The 23,088-nt window shown below is 34.8% G+C and overlaps 5 protein-coding genes across 8 annotated transcripts; 2 read left to right on the top strand and 3 right to left on the bottom strand.

Annotated features, from left to right (window-relative positions):
- Positions 1-35: 35 nt before the first annotated feature.
- LOC110413320 (uncharacterized) lies at positions 36-794 on the top strand (the record flags this gene model as incomplete). The annotated part of the gene is made up of 1 exon (XM_021424085.2): positions 36-794. A coding segment is annotated over one exon (579 nt), but the record flags the coding sequence as incomplete, so codon positions are not given.
- Positions 795-1,141: 347 nt separating this feature from the next.
- On the top strand, positions 1,142-4,274 carry TBL6 (TRICHOME BIREFRINGENCE-LIKE 6). Its single transcript, XM_021424348.2, has 5 exons — positions 1,142-2,712; positions 2,810-3,002; positions 3,102-3,292; positions 3,569-3,727; positions 3,816-4,274. The coding sequence occupies exons 1-5, from the start codon at positions 1,946-1,948 to the stop codon at positions 4,153-4,155; spliced, it is 1,650 nt and encodes a 549-aa protein (XP_021280023.1). The 5' UTR covers positions 1,142-1,945; the 3' UTR covers positions 4,156-4,274.
- Positions 4,275-4,889: 615 nt separating this feature from the next.
- SWN (SET domain-containing protein) lies at positions 4,890-12,524 on the bottom strand. Of its 4 annotated transcripts, XM_021424371.2 has the most exons (17): positions 12,404-12,524; positions 11,866-11,967; positions 11,299-11,573; positions 10,676-10,837; positions 10,094-10,178; positions 9,806-9,952; positions 9,630-9,677; positions 9,478-9,549; positions 8,166-8,854; positions 7,647-7,797; positions 6,870-7,090; positions 6,519-6,650; positions 6,151-6,238; positions 5,995-6,042; positions 5,755-5,883; positions 5,449-5,526; positions 4,890-5,382 (listed from the first exon to the last, which is right to left on the bottom strand). In XM_021424371.2, exons 1-17 carry the CDS (start codon positions 12,440-12,442, stop codon positions 5,191-5,193), a joined length of 2,658 nt encoding a protein of 885 aa, XP_021280046.1. In that variant the 5' UTR covers positions 12,443-12,524; the 3' UTR covers positions 4,890-5,190. The 4 variants fall into 4 exon arrangements, with proteins under 4 accessions (XP_021280046.1, XP_021280045.1, XP_021280048.1 ...); XM_021424370.2 differs by lacking the exon at positions 12,404-12,524 and having other exon boundaries at positions 11,866-12,197; XM_021424373.2 differs by lacking the exon at positions 12,404-12,524 and having other exon boundaries at positions 11,299-11,608; positions 11,866-11,962.
- A 1,302-nt stretch (positions 12,525-13,826) lies between these two features.
- On the bottom strand, positions 13,827-15,644 carry LOC110414444 (DELLA protein RGL1-like). Its single transcript, XM_021425637.1, has one exon. It carries the CDS (start codon positions 15,642-15,644, stop codon positions 13,827-13,829), a length of 1,818 nt encoding a protein of 605 aa, XP_021281312.1.
- Positions 15,645-18,873: 3,229 nt separating this feature from the next.
- LOC110414122 (uncharacterized) lies at positions 18,874-19,985 on the bottom strand. The gene has a single exon (XM_021425186.1). It carries the CDS (start codon positions 19,913-19,915, stop codon positions 19,070-19,072), a length of 846 nt encoding a protein of 281 aa, XP_021280861.1. The 5' UTR covers positions 19,916-19,985; the 3' UTR covers positions 18,874-19,069.
- Positions 19,986-23,088: the final 3,103 nt, after the last annotated feature.

The raw sequence follows: 23,088 nt of genomic DNA, 5'->3' as shown, positions 1-23,088 counted from the left end.
GCTAAACCATTATTTCTTTATGCAATTAATAAACGATAAATGTTTTTCTGACAATAGTTACTTGGTCCTTAGGTGATGAGAAATCCTTTGCGGATGATGTTGCGGTAGATGCTGAAGGTAATGCATATGTAACCGATGCCAAAGCTAGTAAAATTTGGAAAGTTGGTGTCAGTGGTGAGTTATTGTCTATCCTAAGAAGCCCACTCTTCTCTCCAAAAGAGTGGTACAAAAGCGTGGTTGCATTGAACGGAATCGTTTACCACCCAGATGGCTACTTGATAGTAATTCACACTTTCAGTGGCAATTTGCTTAAGGTTGATCTAACCAAGGGAGAGGAAGTGAAGTTGATTGAGGTTGCTGGAGGTCCACTAACATTTGGTGATGGTCTGGAGCTAATTTCTCCAACTAAGCTTGTTGTAGCCGGGAACCCTTCTGGGAGATTGGTGGAGAGCTCTGATGGATGGGAGACGGCTTCTGTTGTGGCAAAGTTTAAGGGCCCTGCGCATCGTTTGGCCACTGCGGCGACTGTGAAAGATGGCAAGGTTTATCTCAACCATATGGTTGGCATGGGGTACCCCAAGAAGACACATGCCCTTGTTGAGGCTGTCTTTTAAACTTGAAAATGAACAAGCGAATTGGTACATGAACTTGCAGTTTTACAGGATATATTTAATCAAATTTTCATGCTGCAAAAAATTGTTGGTTACGGGTTTTTAACTTTGTATTATATCACAAAATGAAAACCCCTTGTTAGTTTTTTTGAATGAAAATTGGTCTTTCTTTCCAGTTGATTATTTATGCAAATGGTATTTTTTTTTCCCTTAAATTATTGATTAGTACGATATCCTCATATCGAGAGGGGTGTGTTTAATTTTTTGAGGAAAATCCAAAATAATTAATTAAATAATTAAAGCAAATTTAAGTCACAACATACCCACTGACTGCCCTACGTTAATGATAAAGCATACAATCAACTTGGATTCCAATTTGTCCTGGAAATCAGAAGTTACATTTATCTGGTTTTGTTTGATCTTATCCCTTAGCTCGCGTAAAAGATCACGAGTCCTTTCCTTCACGTATAATTAAAACAATCCATGACGCCAGCATTTCTCTTGTTCTTCCTTTTTCTTTTCAGTACTACCACTAGTTAGTTACTCCTAATAGAAGCATACTCTGTTTCCAGTTTATTCTGGAAGAACACATTTACCGAGCCATCCCCGACCTTTTGAGTTTTGACAACGGTCAAGGCTCCAGCAACCCTTTCTGAATGCTCCACAGCCATAACTTAGTCGGAGTAGAAGGGGGAAAAGAGAAAAGGACAGAAACTGACATCCCTTGAGACCGAAGCAAAGGCAACCAGAATAGTAACCTTAAGCAGGTGGGAAAAGTCGAAAACAGATGGATGTTTCAGCCTGTTGACCAGTTTTGTCAAACGAATTTGCTTGGGTAAATCACTTTGTTAAAATCTCGATTCCCAATTTAGGGTGGAGAACGACATCTTTCGGTTTATTTTGGCCTGTGACAAAGCTCATGACAACTTGAAATGCTACATTCTACGTATAATTGCAGAGCCGCCAGCAAAGATACTGAGCACGGGCACGAGCGAATACATGGTTGTGAGTCGTGTCGTGTCGAGGAGTGGGGTATATTTTAGTCATTTTCATATTTCATGTTCTTTTGGCTTTGTTCGACTCTTTTCTTTTTTTAAGAAGGAAAACATTCGGTAATTAAACACCCACAACTTGAAGCCCGCTCTCCTAGATCCTAGCAGTGGAATAGCCTCAAACCCTTCTCTTATGGTCAATTGTTCTACCGTCTTTTTGAAAAATTTGCTCCATCAAACGCGCAAATACATGCATAAAAGGATAAGTCCTCCCCTCTACCAAATCCCGTTGAAGAACTGTTCTTGCGGTATTTTGAAGCGATTTGCCGATGAACTACTTTGATGGAGAGACAGAGAAGTTTCTCCTTCAAATCCACAAGATTCTTGGTGTTTTCGTTCATAGTATCTTCTTCTTTTATCTTCCTGGTTATCTTTTTTACCTGGGTCGTCAAATCCAACCCTTCAGTTCATCAGGCAACCCATTTTCAGTTCAACAAATCATTCGTTAATCTGGGTGGTCCTAAACCCGTAACTGTAGAGAGCTCGAGTAGTTCCATTAGTAACGATTCAGCAGGAACCGTTAAGCGTTCAACTGTGACAGATTCCCCTTTTTTTAAGCGTGAAAATGCATCTGGGTCTGATAAATTTTCAGGTTTGAAGGAGATCCAGAGACAAGAAAGTGAGAGTGAAGTGCTGGAAGATGGTGACAGTGAACTTGAGGATCCTGAAACTGATCAAGACGGTGCACCTGGACCTTCAATAGAAGATATTGAAGTTGAAAGCAGTGAATTAACTGAAAAGGATGAGATTAGAGCAAATTCAGTTGACAAACTTGAGCTTCCAAGCAATATTGAAAACAAAGAAGAGAAGAAGACAAGAGTAACTTCAGTTGATAAAAATGAAGTTCCAAGTAATGGGAAAATTGAGGAGAAGAAGATAAATAGCTGTGATATAACAAGAGGCAAGTGGGTTTATGATGAGCGCTATCCTCTGTACACAAATGGATCGTGCCCTTTCATTGATGAAGGTTTTAACTGCGATAGCAATGGAAGGCGTGATAGGCATTACATGAAGTGGAGATGGCAACCACAAGATTGTGATTTTCCTAGGTAATTTTGATTTGCTGTGTACTTTCGCTTTGGATACACACATTCTTGCAATTGTTGTGGTAAAGACTGGTTTATGTTGTGGGGCTATCTGTTTTAGGTTCAATGCAGAAAAGATGCTGGGTTTGATCCGAGGGAAAAGACTGGTCTTTGTGGGAGATTCAATCAATAGAAACCAATGGGAATCCATGCTTTGTATGTTAATGAAAGCTGTAAGAGATCCAAAGAAGGTCTATGAGACTCATGGGCGAAGAATCACCAAAGGGAAGGGGAATTATAGTTTCAAATTCGTGGTAATCAATTGATTGTTTAAAGTTCATTTGCTCTTTATTTCACTTGTAATGCAATTTTGACTATTTGGGGTATTTGATATTATGAGGTTAGTTTTGCAGGAGTATAAATGTACAGTCGAATACTATGTTTCTCACTTTTTAGTTCACGAGAGCAAGGCAAGGATCGGACAAAAGCGGAAACCCACTTTGCGAATTGATGCCATCGATCATGGTTCATCAAGATGGAGAGGGGCAGATATTTTGGTCTTCAACACTGCACATTGGTGGTCTCATTACAAAACAAAGGCAGGGTTAGTGCCATTGTCAAACTACATGAATCTTTATGAAAACCTTTAGCCAGTGCACTCTAAAGTTGTTAAATTTGATCTTCCGTCTAAGGTTTCAATCCTGCATTGACTGTAAGCTGGAAAATTCGATCAAGATTGCTTTTGTATTTGGAAAGCATGTTAAGCTGTCACTTGAAGAGACATTGTTATATACACTTCACAGATTGTAAACCCATGTTAGATAGACCTTTTATATGCTTTTGTAATGAGTTATGTCTACTGCCAATTTCCATATTTTAGGATCAACTACTATCAGGAAGGGAACCAAGTACATCCACGACTTGATGTGTCCACAGCTTTTAGAAGAGCTTTGATGACCTGGGCATCATGGGTTGATAGACACATTAATCCAGGCAAAACACAAGTTTTCTTTAGAAATTCCGCACCTTCCCATTTCAGGTTTGCTGTTGTTTATGCTGCTGTGAACTTCTCTCCTATATAACATCTATATATATCAATTTCTGAGTAGGCTCTTATCATTGTACAGGGGAGGACAGTGGAATTCAGGTGGTCACTGTACGGAAGCTGCTTGGCCCCTCAATGACACCTTGGGCATGAGCTACCCTGAGAAGAACAAAATTGTGGAGGAGGTAATTTTGCAGATGAAAACTCCTGTAACATTACTGAATGTGACTGGTTTATCTGCATATAGGATAGATGGTCATCCATCAAAATACGGGAAAAATCCAGGGAATCGTTACTCGTCCAACATTCAAGATTGCAGCCATTGGTGTCTTCCTGGTGTTCCAGATACATGGAATGAAATTTTGCATTTCCATTTGCAATCCAAACAAAAGTTCAAGTCTCACTCCAGATTTCAATTGTGATATTCAGCATGTATATTGTTTCAATTCTTTCAGCTTGTGATCTTGTTAGATAGCATGCAACAATTGTAGTTAAAACATTTTTGGGCCATGTCTTGGAAATTCAATTGAGAAATTTTGGATGTGGTTCTTCTTTTCCAAGTCAAAATTCACAATTCTCATCGAAAATAACTCCCTCCTCTGTAGTGATGTTTGGTAGTTTATTTGTCGGCAATGCAATAACAAATAAAAATCCCAATGAAGCGGAAGCGGGTTCCGTATAAGATGTAAGAGACCACGACAAAAATTAGCCTCTATATACAAAAGAAACGACGAAATTCCCCACAAATCTTATTACAAGTGTATGAATAATTAAAGCATCGAGCTGATAATATCCTGATGATATGTTTTTTTGCCCAGAGAGGTAGGCATGCCAGCCTCATGACTTTTGATCTTACCGTAATTGGAGACTTGTCGGCAATTAGAGGTAATAAAGACTATATTACTAAACATCTTAAACAGGCGAGCTAGGAAAATTAATGAGTCGTCGCAATTTTCTGGGAATGAAGAGCCATGACGGAGAAGGAACGCTGTCAAGCATTCATTTCACGTTCTGATTTCACAATGACTATCACTACTGTGAATGCGTTGCTACAAAAACAATCATAGCACTGCAACTTGATCCATCATGTCATTATTCAAACAGGTTTCAACTGTCAACGTCAGGCCAAAAAGCATGAAAAATGAAAAACTAAATGCACACGGAAAATGTAAATAGCTATTAAGAAAGAGAAACTTCCCATTATTTCTTTAAGATACACGCTTTCTCCCAACAATTCCTATACTTTTATTGTTAGATACCTAGCTTTGTTGGCATAATAAATGCTTAAAAACTTATTCCATCCAATTTCTTGACCCTAACATCTTTAGGACAACACTTATGCAACTATAAACACAAAATGACAATTTCATATATGCTTGCTTATGAAGATATGAAGATGGGAAAAAAACTGAAGATAATAGAGACCAGATGCACATGCTAAACCAGTCAAAAGTGCATCAATGAGACTGGTGTTTCTTTGCTCTACCTTGAGAGACTGACATGTCATCTCTCTTGGAACCCTCAGGTTTCCTAGCCCATGCAGGCGCTTGATCTGGGCCATAACGATAATCATAGAAGAGCTCCTCACTAGCTTCAATGCGCTCCTTGGCAAAAATGCCTACTCGATGATCCCCAGCTACCAACATTACCTGTGCAAGCTAATGTATTAGCTAAACCAATAAAAATATCCTCCAAAGAATTGCAGAGTTGTATACCTTGGCATAGCAATTTGGGTTAGAAGAGTGGTTTGCGAATTTCAATTTGTCTCCTTTGCGATAAGCATCAAGGACATACTGCAAATACAAAATAGCAGCTTCTATCAGATTCTATATGCCACTCTAAATCACGAAGATAGTGGTAACATATATATACTCTGAACCAGACATTGAAGAACTGAAATTATTGTGAACTTGGTACTGCCATTATTAGAAACATTGCAGCATTCTTGGATACAAAAAAGAGATGTTTCTGTTAACATAAGGAAATTTCAGGTCAAACGTGGGGTTTTAAATGTCACTTGCCTGATCATTCAAGTCAAAAAGGAATGATGAATTTGCACGATCATAAATTTTCCCACGTTTGTCTGCTTCTCGGTGGGAGATCAATTCACCAGTATATTCTCCAAGATAATCATTTTTGTTGACAGAATTCTGAACCACATCATTGAGTTCACAGAAAAGAGTTAGAAAGCAACAAAAGAAAACACCAGATAATTTAACTATTGTAAGATTTTCCATTAGGCAAAGAAAATACTATCCTACTTTGAGAAAGGCTCCCCACCCAGCAACATCAGATTTTGCCAAGAGGATCTGAAGAATAGAAATATGAAAGATTAGAAGTAGAGCAAAAAGAAAAATAGTACTTTAAAACCATCTCAAAACTATAATTCTACAACTAAAACATTCTAATTTGCTCACTCTCTGCTGTTGCCTTAGTAGCAGCCTCATGTTTCCACACTGACCATCTCCTCGTTTTGGTGGCTCACCCAACGAACCCCCACCGCAACTGCAAAAGGTACAAGTATTTAATGCAAATGCTGGAGATAAATAAACTAAAAGTTTTTGTCCAATCAGTGTGATGTCAAACCTAGACAATACATAAAAGGAAAACCAGAAAAGATCAATGGGATCAGAAGAGAACCAAAAAAGATCTTTTTCAGCAAACCAACCTTGACAACCAAACCTAATGTCGAAAAGCTATTCCAATGCTCTAAACCAGGGTATTTCTCCTACAACTCCATGCTGACATGATATACTATAAAATTGCAGAGAATACAGAACTTTACCTAACCCAACAATTCCGGCAAACATCTGGGTCACATTCACGTCCAGCAGCAAAACATGGGCACTGCCGGCTTCTGCATTGGCTCTTTGCACAGTGGCATCCCCTAAACCGGTTTTTGCAACTCTTTGAGCATCTGGATGCAGCTCCAGATATTTTTAGTTCAAATAAAAAAAATAATAAACAACTCAGCTTATCCATTCCAAAAGCAATTGGTCAGATACAAATACTTCAGATTCACAGAGATGTAGGATTACAGAAAATTTAAGCTTACATCACTTCTAAAATTGCATAACAAGGCTGTCCTGCACCATATATATGTTTCATATTCGCAAGTTAAATTAATTTAACTTACCCACAATACTTTTCGCAGCAAGTTCCATTGTGCAGACAAGGGCACTGCTTTCCACACATTGATTGGCATCCACATGGAGTATATTGCTTGCAAGACTGATTTTTTCCATCTGCGATTCTTTTCCAAATTGATGGATGGCCAGCAGATTTCCAAGAATATTTAAGCTTCCGTGTTCTACCCCTTCTACGAAGCAATCGTGGTCTTGTCGAAATTTCTTGCTCCTAAAGTGCAGAAAGAATAATAGGAGGGGAAAAATATTTATAATGCAGTGTAAAGCGGAGAAAGAAAGGTCTACAATGCAAAGCCAACTGTGGACCCTAAAAAATACAATGCCCACTATAATGAGGCAATAGAGATCAATTAATAATGAAGTTCCAAAATTAAGTTGAAAACCAAACCGCAGCAATTAAGTCAGCATGGTTCTATCCATATAAGCTTGACTAGGTTCAACAACTTTGAGGATGGATTTCTTCTCATGAAATTGTTTTAACTAAATGGCCAAACCTTAATGAGAAAATCACTGCAATTGCATATTCTAACTCCCACTCTGTACATATGGATTCTCAACCCTCTGTAATTAAAAGTTTCAGGGGATAATTTAGTAATGATTTTTATTGGTAAGCATTAAAACAGAGAATGAAGTGTTAAAGGAAATGCTCACAATTGTAGCTTGCAAAGACTGATATGGCCTCAAAATAATCATGCAGGTTGGAAACCTTTCTTTACCACTTTATCAAAAGGTATATACTAGGAAATAGATAGGGCTCTGGTACATACCATATAATCTGATTCGGATTTCCCATTTTCTTCCAAAAATGAACTTGTCATGATGGTTCTATGAAGTGTTGAAGCTCCACTATCACACATGTAACTCGATACCTCTATGCAAGTCTTCAAACCAGAAAGCAAGTTCCTGGCTATAAGGCAACTGCAAAGAATGAGATCATGCATTAATAGAAACATGATAATGGGCATATGATCATTGTCATCAAGAAGGGGGAAGACAATGTCTAGAATTGAAACTGTCTAAATGTAACAAGTCCATCATGATCAGAAAGCAAAAGAAGGTGTGGAGTACAAAAACACAAGCATGTTACACAACTTTCATTATGATTTCATTTGCTCAGCAAATTTTAGTTCTTCCAAGGAATCTTTTGCAGATTAGTCCATTTGAAAGTTAGGACTGCAGAAACCAATGCCAAAGATATAGACACGAAGATTTAGATTTAATGCTATCAGCATCCATTTGCATTTTATGCCAAGAAAAGACTGAAAATAGTTGTAATCCCTTTCTACCTGTTTCTCCCAAATATCTCTACTCCCTTCAGATACAGTTCTCTCTCAATAGGTTTCCACTCAGAAGATGACCACTTCAATTCGGGCACCTCTGTAACATCTTTGGCTCCATCTTGTATGTCATCCACAGTTTTATCACTGGATACAGTAGCAGGACAGGCAAACGTTTCTAATGCGCATTCACCAGATTCATTTTGGGTGTTTTTGGCTGTAATTTGAGCTTCCTTTTCATTAAGTGCAACAACATGATGGTTCCTACTTTTAGAACTGGATGTGTCATCCTGACTTGGTATAGCTTCAGATGACTTTGTAGCTACATACACAGCCAATACAGTCTTTTGTTTCTTACTTACAGAATCAGAACAGTGTATAGAGTCATCTGATGGTGTATTTCCTTCTTGGGAGGCCTTTCGCTTTCCAGAAATTTCATGGTTATCTATTGGTATGGAAGATATCTCCAAATTTTGAGCTTCAGCAGCACCTTCTGAGTCATGAATACATTCTAAAGCAACAGACTTCACTTCTTCAGGGATGCCTCTTTCATCTTGCATGAGATCTGCACCAACATCAGTTTTTGGCTCTTTGGCATCAGAGGATTCAGCCTCGTCTTTCTCTTCTAAAGTTGTAGTCTTCGCTCCATCCAATGCATTGCCACCTAAACCTTCTGGAACATCTTTGACAGCTCTTAACTGCAAAGAATTGGTGTTGAAACACAAGACTTGTCTCTTTTCCCACAAAAGAATTGTCTCAAATCCAAAAAAAAAATTCAATATGGCATTTAATCAAAATGATAACCAAATACTAAAAAAATAAACTAACAGTCACTCCAGGGATACAAATGAGTGCAAATTCACATCCAAATCAAATGCATCTCAGAAAACACACATGCACATAAGCACCAAAACAATCTTCTTCTTCTTTAATAAGTAAAAACAAATTAGAACATAGAAAGTTGGCCTATACAGGGATCATATACAGGAGGCATATTAGTGAAGTATGTAGACAAACAGACAAACCGAGATTTTGAGTAAAGGAACAGCACCAGAGAACCAAAAAGAATGCAAATAATTGGATAACATGGCAGATATTTAGTCCATAAAAGAATCATCACCACTTTCATTAACCTACAGTTGCAATATTTTTAGCAGTACCAACTATAAGATCATACCAGACAGCTAGATCCTAGAGAAAGATTTTTCTTGAAACACATGAGATACCAATTGAGCAAAAAGTTTTTCATCAACATAGTGATACAAAGGAGAGACCAATAACATTATTAAGTAACTAGAGAAAAGAATAATGAGAACCAGACCCGGAGGTAACACTGATCGCTGCAAGGTTTCCTGTCATCTTCATATTCAGACCAATATGGCTGCTTTTCACTCTGTCAAGCACTAGTTCCAATCAGATAAACTAATGAAACAAACTCACATTAAATTGAAAGATAAGAAGCACATAGCTTACAGGATTTATTAAAGTTTGAGAACAGCCATGAAGACGACAGTCAAATAACTGTAAGATAGATACAAAGTAGATGAGCACTGGAGTTAAAGAAATTCAAAGAACCACATGTGATATCAACATGACAACGCTTCTCTTTAACAGATGTCATTAATAATGAGTGATTAAAGACAAAGTACCAAGCAACGGCGGCAAAATAGATTATCAAAAGAATCTAAAGCAGCACTGAGGCTCTTCTCCAAAGATATACCCTTCTCAGATCCAGAGTCCTCAGAATCTTTTGAATTTTGGTCACTGTATTTCTCAGTGAGGATGCCATGCCGTTCCTGCAAATTTCAAATAACAAAGTTTCTAACAAATATTAACTAAAAAGTTATGTAGATAAAAACTTTTAAAGTAAGGAATAAAGAAACCAAACATTATCCAAAATAAGACAACAATGTTGACATGCTAATAATGCAGGATACCTTGATGTCAGAAATGCCGACTCCAATAAACTGGCTGACAGCCTGCAGTATTTCCTCACCTAGTCCAAATTCCTGAGAGACAGTCCTGCCAAATTAATCCAAAATGATTGAATGGTTTTTTTCATAAAGTTGGAGGTAAATCAAAATAAACATCCTCTACGGTGATAGTTTGTTCTGTAAATCCTAGGAGCTGTTAGTTAAACATAGAATTTGAGCTCCATATGGAATAAATGCCAGTCAAAGAAAGAGTCAAACACAGTTTGAACACAAACACAGCAGCCTTTTAACCAAGCACACTATTGCTGTCTCGGTGTTTCATCAGTGTCACCTCATCTTCTTACCCACTAAAACAGAGACAAGTCTGACATCACTTATACGTTGAAGCATTATATCAATCTCTACCACTTGCATTTCTCTAGCTGGTGTTCTCTTGTAACTAGTATACCGATAAGAAGGCAGAAGAAGTGCAACTGTGTGCTGCCAACTTTCTTTCCTCCGGAGGAAAGTACATATACTATGTTTTTCTTAACAGATGAATAATAATCCTCCTTTTTTATAGAGGTTGCATCTTATTTTACTTACCATAAAATACGATCTTCACACTCAGAAAATTCATGTTTTTCTTCCTCAGGCTCTGCAACATCTTCCTCACTGTCACTACAGATTAAGGCTTCACTGCCATGTTGGTCATAGTATATACGTCTCCTCCCCACAACAGATTGATCTTCAGCCATTCTCTGATTTCTGTGCTGAATGGTGTATATTTAAGATAAGACGAGCAAAAACAAAACTCATACAAAACAAGTTGGGGAGAAAAAGGTGGTAGATTCATGTGCAACTTTGAATTAAAAAACAGTTAAAAAAAACTTGAGAGGCTTAAATAGCTGCTAGCTTTTCAGATAAAGGAGTGTTCAGCATGCTATGAAGCCCTTCCATGAAATCTCCCCAGATATAATCCTCAATGAGAGATGACATAAGAAGCATAGTTAGCTCATGACTAAATGACTTTTCGGATCAAGTTGTCTCCAGTGTGTTATTAAGTCTTTAAACAAAATTTCTGCAAAATATTGTCCTTACAAAGAGAATTTTATTTCATGCTTTGACCAAATATATAACCAACCAATTTAAAGCCAAAGTATTGCTAATAGAAATAAACAGAATAGAATACTCGTACTTAAGCCAACAGCTATAGTAATCCAACATACTTGTCCAAAAATATCCAGGTTGTATAAGGCGGCAACTTCTCAATATACGGAAGCTTTGCATTTGTTGAAGATTGAACTTCATGTCCAGTAGCATAGTCTCTATCTCCTGAGCCTTGAGCAAATCCAGCATACTTACAAAGTGGAATTTCAATTCTTGAAGAGAGCATTTTACCAAATCCATTCTCCTCCACACATATTACATTTCTACATGATGTAGCTGACAAAATCTCCGAAATATGACTCTCCAGCTTCTTTCTGTTCTTCTCAACTTTTTCCTATGCACAATAAATATGATTTATTCGCATCTTGCCTAGTAAATTGAGCACAAATAACTTCAATTTAGAAAAGTAGAACACAACAGAGTCCTAGTTATTTATCTAATCCACATGCCATTAATTGAAGAAAAAAAAAATTTAGATTTCATTTTCCTTTTTTTTTTAAGTAAAAATGATCATGCTAGTGAAATTCAAGGCCAATAAATAAAGTGGCATTAATTTAAAAAAATAATATCGAGTATAATAGGTAAAATATTAACTGACTAATATAACCAAGGCATAGCTAATCTACCTTTATTGAAGCATTTCTCTCTGCTTGAATTTGCCTTTTGAGCTGATTTAACTTATGTGTCAAGTTTCCTGCGCCGCCACCAGAGTTTTCTCCATGCGATTTCTGCCACATCAAAAAACTTCTACAATAACTTGTTGGTGATGATTGATCAACCTCAATTCCGAAATATTCTTTCTTTTCTCTATTTTGTTGATGCATAATTGATAGCAGCCAAACGGAGCATAAGTTAAGTGAATAGTGATGGAATTAGGAAAAAGCTCTGCTCCCGCAAAAACCAACTGACTTTTTCACGAATCATATTCCATGAATTTTCAAGTCTATGTTATCGATTATAATCTAACGACCAAAATAAGAAAATTAGGCAAAATAGTAAAATGACTCAAAATTAATTATTCTTCCGTGTTAAATGAGGCAGTAAATCATTCAACCAGTATCCAATTTCTGATGATAAAGAATTAACTATTGAATGAATGAAGAATGAAAAAGAACCAAAGCAAAAAGGAACTGAAGATCGAAAGGTAGGGAAAGAATTTCTAACTCTGGATTTAGAGGAAGAGTCGGTCGCCTTGGAGACCATGGTTGGCTAAATTGGTGCTGCTCTGCGACTCCTTGGGGACAGAGTGAAGAATCTGAAGTAAAAGAAGCCCAGCCGAGAATTGACACGTGTGAACTGTCAGTGACGTGGCCACCAATGTGGGAATCGGCCTCTCTGTCCTCCGTTCATTTTCCACACGGGGCTCTGGCCCGAGTCTCTACCCACTTTTTGCCTTTTCTTTTTTCATACCTTAAACATGGGCTCGAGGAATTTGAACGGCCTTCTTATGGTCCGTTTTGTGTCGCGATGACTGTTAACTTTTAAGTTTCAAGGCTTCTCCAGTGGTTAATGGGCTTTAAAGGAAGGCCTAAGTTATGGTTTGCCTCTCAAGTTTTTGACTTTTTCTACAGAAAAATGCTGTGTTGATATATATATATATATAATATTTTAAAAATAATTATTCTCATACATCTTATTGAAAATGTTTAAGTTTAAATTAAACAAAATGTTATAATTTTGATGAGTATTTTTTATCTTATTTTTCTGAACAGTTTTTCTTGACTGTGTAACACTAACTTGATTATTGGAGAAGTATAACAACTTGTTTAAAAATAAATTCTACTATTATTTATTTTATAACATTAACTTTACGAATGGGGTCCATCAATGTATAAGCCGAAGTATTTTTCTTGCGAATTTTGGTTTTTCCTTCAAAAAATTTTTGAGAAAGTAATAAATTTGATAAAATTTTTCTAAGGAATGATTTTTATTATTGATTTAAGAGTTTTGAACTTTTGTTGTATCTTAACGGCATAATAACTTGTACGAAAATATTCTTCATGACTTAAAAGACGAATTTCTTGGGTTTTGCCTTATTGTTTTTCTAAAGAAATTCTAAATGTACCAAAAAATCTAAACACTAAACGCTTATAGGCTTCAAAGTTTAGAGCCTTTGCGGAAGAAATTACGCCTCATTCCCCATTAATTACACCTTGACGATTGTACCTAGTTCTATGACACCGATAAACAACAGAAGAGCAATTACTAAGGAAATTACAGCTTGACACACAACTAGAGTAGCAAGTTGGAAATTTTATATATAAATGTATATCAACATTGTTATCCTACCATCTCTTGTTTACACAAGAAATGAACTTCTCTTGCACGGCATATAAAATAGATTCTAAATTCCTATGAGAGAACGAAGGATATGGATTTGATATCCTCACTCTTTGTTACATATAGATTACACTGGGATGTTTGTGGATGGTATGTGCCTATAATAACTTTTAACCTCCCCAGAAGAAGAAATGGAAAATGGTGTTCTAGCTAGCGCTTTCTATAAAAACCTGGATTTTTATGACTTGTTAACCTTCAACTCAAGGAAGCGAATACAACTTAAAAACTAGTACTAATAATTTCAGATTCAGAACCTATATTTTGCAAATACCCTCCCTCTATCTCTGGAAAACTTCCAGGCTGAAACAGAATGAACTGGAGTTCCCTTCCATCCAACAATCAAACTTTTCCCAGTCCTAGCCAGTGTGCAAGAACTAGCACAAGGAAACCGTTTGATTACCAAATTAGCTTGGTATAAGGACGAGTCACTGAACCCCAATTCCACCATGCTAAACCTTGCGAAGAATGCCGACCACACCTCCATCTTCACACTTCTAGCAATCCTCTCGTTGCCCTCCATTGCTACAATGCTTCGGATCCCGTTGCAAAACACAGATTCAGTCTTCGTTCTTAACTCAACATCGTGCGCCAGGCAAGTGTCAATGCATTCAAAAAAGGCACTGTAAAAGAACAGTGCTTCAATGAACCGACTTACGAACGAGGGAGAATTGTGGTTCGCTTCGACTTCAATGACCACCATTATAGCAGGGTTTAGATTTTTCATCACTCGCATTAAATTTTCCAGGCAACTGGGCCTCGAGACCAATGTTCTCAGCACCAATGGACAGTAAACGGCCAAAGATTCATCGCTCCCGATATTGAATAATTCTTCCTTGATATCTTTCATGTCGTCAACATAAGTTACACGAAATGAAAACGGTAAGTTTAAGGATGCAGCAACACTTTCCAGCCTCTTTCCAGACTCCTCTATCTTCTGATTCCCTACTAGTTCTACGGCAGTTATCTTGAGGAGCTCAACCCGGCACTGTTCACGCTCTGCCAGAGCTTGCATCAAGCCCGTCCATTGAACTCCGCTCCTGATTTGAAGATCGATTACATGGATCTTACTTGCAGATGCAACGTTTTCTATAATGGCTTGTATACCTGTGAATTGCATTACTTGGACAAATGGAATGTACTGGTGAACTGAGACTGATGTAACGTTAGTACTCAACCCGTGATCAATTTCATTCTTCACTTTTGATTCCAACTCCTTTGATATGATCCTTCCCGTTCCTTTATCAATCCTCTCTCGAAGAGCTTCAGCAAAATTGTAGACGACTCTCTGAACAGGATTGGCTCTCTCAGACGCAATCCATTCACAACGAGAAACCAATCTGCTAGCACGTTCAAATTGTTCATATCCTACTTTCTCTGCCGCTGCCAGGAGTAAATGCACAAGCTCCACATCTTTTGTCTCGTCAGCCGACAAACCGGAGAGAGCGTGACCAAATGGATGCATAACCATGGAAAAATCATCGTACCTCTGGTCAGAAAATTGAACATATCTTGCTCCAGCTACCCTCATGATCTCCTCTGTTGAAAGTTTGTTGTGGCCAAGTGCATTAGTTTCATTGCCAGTGCCGCTGGATTTGCCCATTTTCAATTTTTTGAAACTGTTTCCACAATTACTAAGGAGTTCCAGAGATGACAAGTAAAATGACGACGGTATCTCCTTGATGGGTTTGACTAGTTCTTGGATATTTTCTTGCCTTGGAAACTCTTGGAATGCCAGATTTGTTGAGAAAGCAGAGCTGAAATCGAATTCAACCAAATAATCTAACTTGGTTGCTTGTCCCAGCTGTTGCTGTTGTTCTCCTTGATCTACAGGTTTCTTTGCTACATTCTCTTGATCGTAAAGGCCATATTCAGGAAAAAGAGGATCATAGTCTCTTTCCTCTCCAATTTCCTGGACTCCAAACAAATGGTCCTCTTTGCCTTTTATAACAGCTGCCTCTTTCTCATAATCCTGAAGATTGTAACTTCCTTGGATTCCATTGAAGTCTAATGGAGTACTGAAAGAGAATAAGCCGCTTGCCATCTTAGAATTATGGAAACTTGTCATCCAAATTTCTTTCAGGAGAGCATCTGGTAATCTAAATAAATATGGACTCCACTCTCTAAAAGATTTTTGGATTTCTTTATTCTTGGCATATTACAAAGATCATAGTAATGGATGACGGATGCAAATTGTAAAGAAAAAGAAAATCGGCTTGGATTGCGATTGTGATGGTGACATTTCGATGTGCGCAACATGTCCTGCCGCCAGCAAATGCCAATTACTGGTGGAATTAAATACTTCGACTTACTAATAGTATTGCGTGTAAAATTCTAGTAAATACATTTGGCAAGAAGGACGATGAGATATAATATTTGGTGATTATTTCCACAGGGAAAACGAGTGCAAGGATCCAAGATGAATGTTGAATGAAATTATATATGTGGAACCAAAGCAAGATTATTAGATTATACATCGCTCAATTAAATAAAATGAATCAAACTAAATGACAAGGATATAGCTATATATCTTTGATAAGTACGCGAGAGAGCAAGGACACGTTTAAAAGACAAGTACTAATGTTAGTTGGAATTTACGATTTGAATATAATTTTCCCTTTCATACATATAAGTTTGCATAACTTGAGGAGGTTTGCATCATATATTCACCAACTTGCATTTCATAATCTATGATATGTTGTTACACATTGTCAGTACTCAATAAATCAATTACATCTTAGAAACTAAAATAAATCAATTATATACTTGTGATTTGCAAGATTTTGGTTCTTTAATTAAGGTTGCATTTTTAAACTTGAATCTGAAAAAAATGGATTTAATTAGATTCTATATTTAGTGTAAATTGTACATGCAAATATGATTTCTATGATTACTTTCGAATTCATGAAATTGTTAGACATCTCTATTTAGCGGTGAATTTGAAATACTTATATGAACTTGTGAAGTTTTAATTCATCTTTCTATCCCTTTTCAAATACATAGGTATATTAAATTTTAACCAAATTTTATATATTATGTGCATTTCATCCTTCCTTTCTTGTACAACCAAATTCAAATTCACTTCCCAAATTCATTTCCAAACATAGCTTGATATAATCTTCATAATATGAACTTCCATTCAATACTCTCATGTGATTTTAATTTTTAACAATCAATTGTGGGAAATTATTATGAATCTCACATTTGAAACACTAACATAGATTCTTTATGAAGATGCCCTTTTGGTGGTTTGAACAAATTCATGGATTTAATGTTGTCCGATTATAAGGAAACTACTTACTAGCAAGTAGCTGAGAGCTAGATACTTTTACGCAGTCGTATTGGGCTGTTTCTCATGGTTTTTGCCCTTTTGGGCTAAGAGTGATGAGTAGCTTCACTAGTTTCCATAATTGCGGAAGAACCACGAAGTCGTAGACCTGATCAGAAACACTTAAAAGTGCTCTATTTAAGTCTACCGTCTCGGTGTGTCCGTTGTAACATGAAAAGTTAACTGATAGATTTTTTGATGACCCAGTGTGCAGATATCAGATAAGAGTCATGGACTTGTTACTCTCACTCCCCCATTGAAGTACAACTACGAATTTCTCACTTTTTAAACCTGTCGGGCACGTTGGTTATGGGGAATAGACTATTCCCCTCTATTCTTAGCTACTATTTATTTAGTTTTTCTTTGGTTGGTAATTTAGCGATGCATAGCAATTCTTTTGTTTTAACTATTCTACAAAATGAATAAAAAAAAATTTCTTTAACTACGCTCACTTCCTTCCACGGTAATAGCTATTTCATGTCTAATGGAATAGCTTTAAAAGTTATTATAACTAAATTAGCACTTATAAATTTAAAAATTTACAATCTTCAAATATTAATGATTAAATTATAAAAAATATTAATATTTTAATTATCAATTTTTAATATTTTAAATAAATTATAAATAGTAATATTTAAAAATTAATAATCATATAATATTTAACTTATAAATAAAATATTAATGATTAAATTATACATAAAATATTAATATTACTATCAATTATTAATATTTTAAATAATTATAAATATTTATAAAATAAAATAAAAATAAATAAATATAATAACATTTAAATTATAATAAAACATTAATATTTTCTAATGTTAATCATTAAATTATAAATAAAATAATATTATTTTAATTATCAATTATTAATATTTAAAATAAATTATAAATTACTAATATTTAAAAAATAAAATAAAAAATAATCATAACAATATTTAAAGTATCAATTATTAATATTTTAAACAAATTATAAATTATTAATATTTAAAAATAAAATAACAATAAATAATTATACATAAAAAATAAAATATATTTTTATCTTTTTATCTTTTATTTTTTTTTCAAAGTTATTTTTAACAATAAAACACTGTAATAAGTCATAATAATTATTCTTACACTATTTCATTCGTTGTACCAAATTACATAATAATTATTTTATTTTATTTTTATCTTAACCAATTTTCAAAAAATAACTATTTTTTTTTATTTCTATCTATTCTATAAACCAAACATGATATTCTAATTTCATGCAAGTCATGCCTGCCGCTGAATTGGTCCCTCTTTCTTTTATCTCCAGACATTAATTAGGTGGACAATGACTTTAGAGTTAAAGTAGATGATCATGGTCAACAAGCTTGCACATATAAAAATTTGAAAATTTTCATTTTGCCCCATTAGTTCAGGCAAAGGGAATGAGATGTTGGATTTGCTTCACAATGAAATTATGTGGGAATAGAAATTGGGAATATCGCTTGCTATACCATCAATAAAGTGGCCTGTTGCCTTTACTCAATCACACTGTTTAATGGGTACACTGTAGACCTGTTTTCCTCTTTGATTGTTCCCAATTTCTCGTCTCCCCCACCTTCCTTCTTTTTTACTCTCTTTTTCAAGTTCCTTGTAAATTAATTCTACTCAAAAGACTAAGACTAGTATGAATCAGTGTTAATATATAGTTTATAACTAGTTTAGTGCATTGTTTTTGAGAAACTAGTTTAGTGCATTTAGGTAATTTTAAACTGTTTATTTTTAATTTCAACATTTCTTGTTCATATCGGACTGTCCATTGAGCCCTCATATCAATTTAATGTTGAACTAAAGTTTCCTCTGTTTAGCACATTCACGTCATAATTACTGTTGATTATGATTTGTTTTTTTTTCTTTTTAATTGATTTCGCCCGGTTCCAAAGAAGAAATGGGTTTTTTATTTGCTAATAATTTGATTATCATTTGGTTTCAATGAAGAGGCAGCGACATCAATAATATATTACATAATAAAATACTTGAACAACTTTTCTTGAAAAAAAATTCCTATATATTTTGTGTGACAAGTGTACAAGTTGCAATTAAGAATTACGAGATCGTGATTGACTCAATCACCATAAACAAGAATATTTGGTGGGGAAGAAAAAAAAAAAGAAAGAATTAAGAAAGGGTCAAGTTCAGACCTTGTCTTGATCGTCCTCGCTAGTTTCATCATTGTTCCTTCTTACCCTCCTACAAAGCAAGACAATTCCAAGCCAGATAAGAGCTTTAACAACTCTAACCATTCCAATCGTCACAGTCAAGTAATACAACCACCAACTAAGAAAGTCAGCTATCTCAATGTCCATTGACAGCTCCTTCTTAGCTTCTGCCACAACCACCAACGACTCAACTTCATCTCTCAGCTTCCACCACCAGAAGGTGCCAATGCTCAGGGCCATGGCGGCCCTATGAATCCACCTTTCTTCTCTAACAGCGCCAAAAATAGTGTCATCTACCACGGGTTTCACAACTGTTCTAAACCAAAGAAGCATAATCTCATGCAAACCCAAGAAGAATATTACTCGACCTAACAGACTCCTCTCAGCTCCAAAACCAGCACCATCAATTCCTGATACTATGCTTCCTTCAATCCCCAATCCAACAGAAACTTGCAATATATATAAAACTATCCACGCAATGTACAAACGGGGCCGGTAAACCACATCTGGGGACTCATTTACAAATGCGATTTTCCCTGTCAATCCATGGACAAGAGTGGCAATGCTAACAGCAGATACTAGAATATAAAGAACAGCTGGATTGGTGTAGAAATAGAAAGACAAGAGAAAAGATGGGGAAGGCTGTGAAGGATTTGAAGTGATGGTTAAGATGTAGTTGACGCAAGAGAGCCTGGCAACCAGGAGAAACGAAAGGGGAAGCAAGAGGCTGAGGAGGGTGATTGTAAGGAGGTGAAAAGAGTCTTGCAGGATGGGAGAGGTCAGGAGCTTCCTAGCTCTCTGATACAAATTCTTCCAACCCATTTTGCACAGTAGCAGAAAAAAAAAATGGAATCTGAAAAAACTCTCTTGTTTGTGTGACAAGGATCATAGATCCATATATGTGATTGGATTATTTTGTAGTTCCGAAGGAAGGAATTGGAGTGGTTGCCACGTCCATAGTTTGAATTGGTTGACACAAAGACATGGTATCTTATTCCAGGCCTTCATGCATTTTTTTTATCAGGGAATATATCCAATATGTAGTAGTACTGTATCTAATCAATTATCTTATCTGTCCATGGAAAACGCTTCTACGTACAAAATACAATCTAATATTCCATTTGTTGAAACCACTACAATTAGTAATTAGTATTACTTCTTCAAGCTTTGCGGATTTGTCTGCAGAACGAGCATTGGGACCTAGATAAATTAAATAAAGGGCAGAGCTAAGTCAACTTAAGTGTAATTAAGGCCCAATTTATTGCTTCACATAGAGGCCAAAGCTTATTAAGATAAATAATTTAATGATTAATTAATGATGGAAGTTGAATTAATTGTTAAAATTAAAATTTTACATCCGAAAATCTGAACAGTCAATGCAGCTTTAACCCGGTTAATGAATCGGGCTTTTCAGATTACTTAAGCACTTTGTTTACCTAAACTGATTGCTACATCTCTACCACCAGATGCAATATATATATTGGTTACCTTAGAATATGTGACATTAAAATAGTAATTGTAAGCTAAGGCCACAATTATCAAACTCTGAAATAAGCAATGGGGATTGAGGACCTTAATTTGATTATAAATTTAATTAGAAAATGCTGAATCCCTAAGGCATCGTCGCATGGATGCGTTGTGGAGCTGAGCACAAGGAGAACCAGAAAATTTATCCACTCTTCAAGGGCAAGAAATAGATCATAAACTATTACACAGTTTCACAAAAAAAAATAATAATAATAAAAACTCAATTTGGGGTTTCTCTTAATATTTGCTTTATCAATTCCAGATATATTTTTTCAGACATACACGAACGTAGCCATAAAAAAAAAAGGAAAAAAGGAAGATAATAAAGTGCCTAATTATTTATTTACAGTCAACTTAATCAGAATTTTAGTGATAAAAAAGGATTTCCAAGAAGTGTACTCAAGCTCATTATTCTTCTCTAACATATGCCGGTATAATCCTCAACAATATTGTGACTAATAAATAAAACAACATGTTTTTGGCCCTAAATTTACCTCCGAAAGTTGTTTGATGTAGTCGTTCCCATGACGTCTACCAAACAATCTTCCAATCATAGACATTATATTCGTACCATATATGTTATATTATATAGTTCACTTCGAGGTTGCCATTTATAGCTCCAGTGTTTCGTATTTGATTAAATATCTGTTTGACTTAATTTTTTTTTAGTTTATTCATTTTTTAGAGATTGAATAGAATTTTGTAAGAAATTTTTAAAAAAAACTTTTTTAAAAGAAAAAAATTTAAAAAAACTCCAAATAAGAGTTTTAACTTTTTTTAAAAAAATATGTCAGTTTTTTAAAAAAAACTATTTTTTTTCTAAAAATATTTTTTCTAAAAAAATACCTCTTCCCTTTCTCACTATTGATCTCCCTTTTCTCCCCCTTTCTGCAAATCATTCTTATAAAGTTTTTTTTTTGTTTTTACAAAAATTAAAGAAAAAGAAGATTTAAAATTCAAAATTACATTAAGATATTATTTCTTCGTTTTGTTTTTATTTTTTTTATTTTATTTTTTATATTTTATCTTTTTATTTATCTTAAAAACTCTTTTTATTATTTGATATTTCTTAGTTTATTATTTGATAGGATAATTATGTGATATTTATTTTTTTCTTAATTTCTTTCTAGTGTGTATAATATTTGTTGATTATGATTGAAATAATTAATCAAATAGGTTAATAGTTGTTAAGATAAATTAAACAAAAATTTAAAAGTCAATATTTGTACTTATTTGTGTTAACTCAATTTTAAATAATTGTTTTTAAATATAACAATACGTTGCATTAAAAGAAAATTAAAATAAACTTTAATTCCTTTAATAATAAGAATTACAGAATTCCTAAACTTCTTTACAATGAATTTCACATTTGAGCTAACAATACTAAACAAATCATGTGGCATTCCTTGATAAAATAAATAACCCATTAAAAATTGAGAAAAAAATATAAAACCAAAATCTTTTTGTTCATGGAGAGGATTACATTAAGGCCTTGATAAACTTAAATGGAATTAGCGTTGAGGATTTCAATAAGAAAATGGGTTATCAAATCAACGGTTAAAATTTTTCGGACTTAATTGGATCTATTATTAATATCACCTTGAGCTCTCTTCCTTGCATGTAATATCAATTTTGTTCAGCTTCACAAATCATAAATTTCAAACCAATCTTTAAAAAATAGTAAATATTTTTTATATTCTTCTTTTATCTTTCAACAATTCATAATATTATAGGAAAAATTATATTTTTTGCACTAATCTTTTTTTATTTGATTCAATTTTTTTTATTTATTAAATACACTTAATAGTAATTTTAATCAAAATTAAAATTTATATAATCTGTTTTATCAATCAACTTATCTATAAAAAAGAATTTATAAAAAATAAATTTATCAAATAATTTTAACTTAATTTTAAAAATTATTATATATTATACAAATTTTATAATAATTTTCAAGTTAAAAAAAAATCAGACCAAACATACTTTAAATAATACTTACATTTTCAGATGACCATTAATGCATCGTCTCCCTCTTTGTCTGCCAATAAATTCATTTTGTAGCTTCATGGGAAAAATTTATGACGTTGCTCAGGATACTATAGAGTTTATCTTGCTTATTTATTTTTTTTCCATATTCCAGTACAATTCGTTCAGAGATTTCTTTTATTTTTGTTCAGATTTAAGTTAATGAAAAGAGTCGTCGTGACTTCTGAGGTGTAGTCAGGATCAAGCGGCAGCAGATGGGAGTTTTTACCCGAAGAATATTGAAAAATTGTAGTTGACTAGTCATGCTCGGAGCAAAATTAAGTCCAGGAATAGATAAAAATGACTATGACTTGCACATGAAACTTATTGGATGGGATGTCTGCATTATCAACTGCTTCAAATTTTTGCTTGCAGCAATCATGGAAGGGGCCGAAGGACGACCATCAACATATTGATGCTAGTAACCATATATACACTATTGG

The sequence above is a fragment of the Theobroma umbraticum genome, unplaced genomic scaffold (genome assembly GCF_002168275.2).
Source record: "Theobroma umbraticum cultivar Fairchild unplaced genomic scaffold, ASM216827v3 scaffold_4.1, whole genome shotgun sequence".
Lineage (NCBI taxonomy): Eukaryota > Viridiplantae > Streptophyta > Magnoliopsida > Malvales > Malvaceae > Theobroma > Theobroma umbraticum.
Note: the sequence above shows the minus strand (reverse complement) of the source record. Positions and strands in the feature narration are given on the sequence as shown.

Coding starts and splice junctions, on each gene's coding strand:
- TBL6 (XM_021424348.2), top strand. CDS start 1,946: ATGGAGAGACAGAGAAGTTTCTCCTTCAAATCCACAAGATTCTTGGTG. Junction 2,713..2,809: donor CAAGATTGTGATTTTCCTAG/GTAATTTTGATT, acceptor TATCTGTTTTAG/GTTCAATGCAGAAAAGATGC. Junction 3,003..3,101: donor ATTATAGTTTCAAATTCGTG/GTAATCAATTGA, acceptor TTAGTTTTGCAG/GAGTATAAATGTACAGTCGA.
- SWN (XM_021424370.2), bottom strand. CDS start 12,063: ATGCATCAACAAAATAGAGAAAAGAAAGAATATTTCGGAATTGAGGTT. Junction 6,043..6,150: donor TACTAAGGCAACAGCAGAGA/GTGAGCAAATTA, acceptor TCTATTCTTCAG/ATCCTCTTGGCAAAATCTGA. Junction 5,884..5,994: donor GGTGGGGAGCCTTTCTCAAA/GTAGGATAGTAT, acceptor GATGTGGTTCAG/AATTCTGTCAACAAAAATGA.
- LOC110414444 (XM_021425637.1), bottom strand. CDS start 15,644: ATGACAAGTTTCCATAATTCTAAGATGGCAAGCGGCTTATTCTCTTTC.
- LOC110414122 (XM_021425186.1), bottom strand. CDS start 19,915: ATGGGTTGGAAGAATTTGTATCAGAGAGCTAGGAAGCTCCTGACCTCT.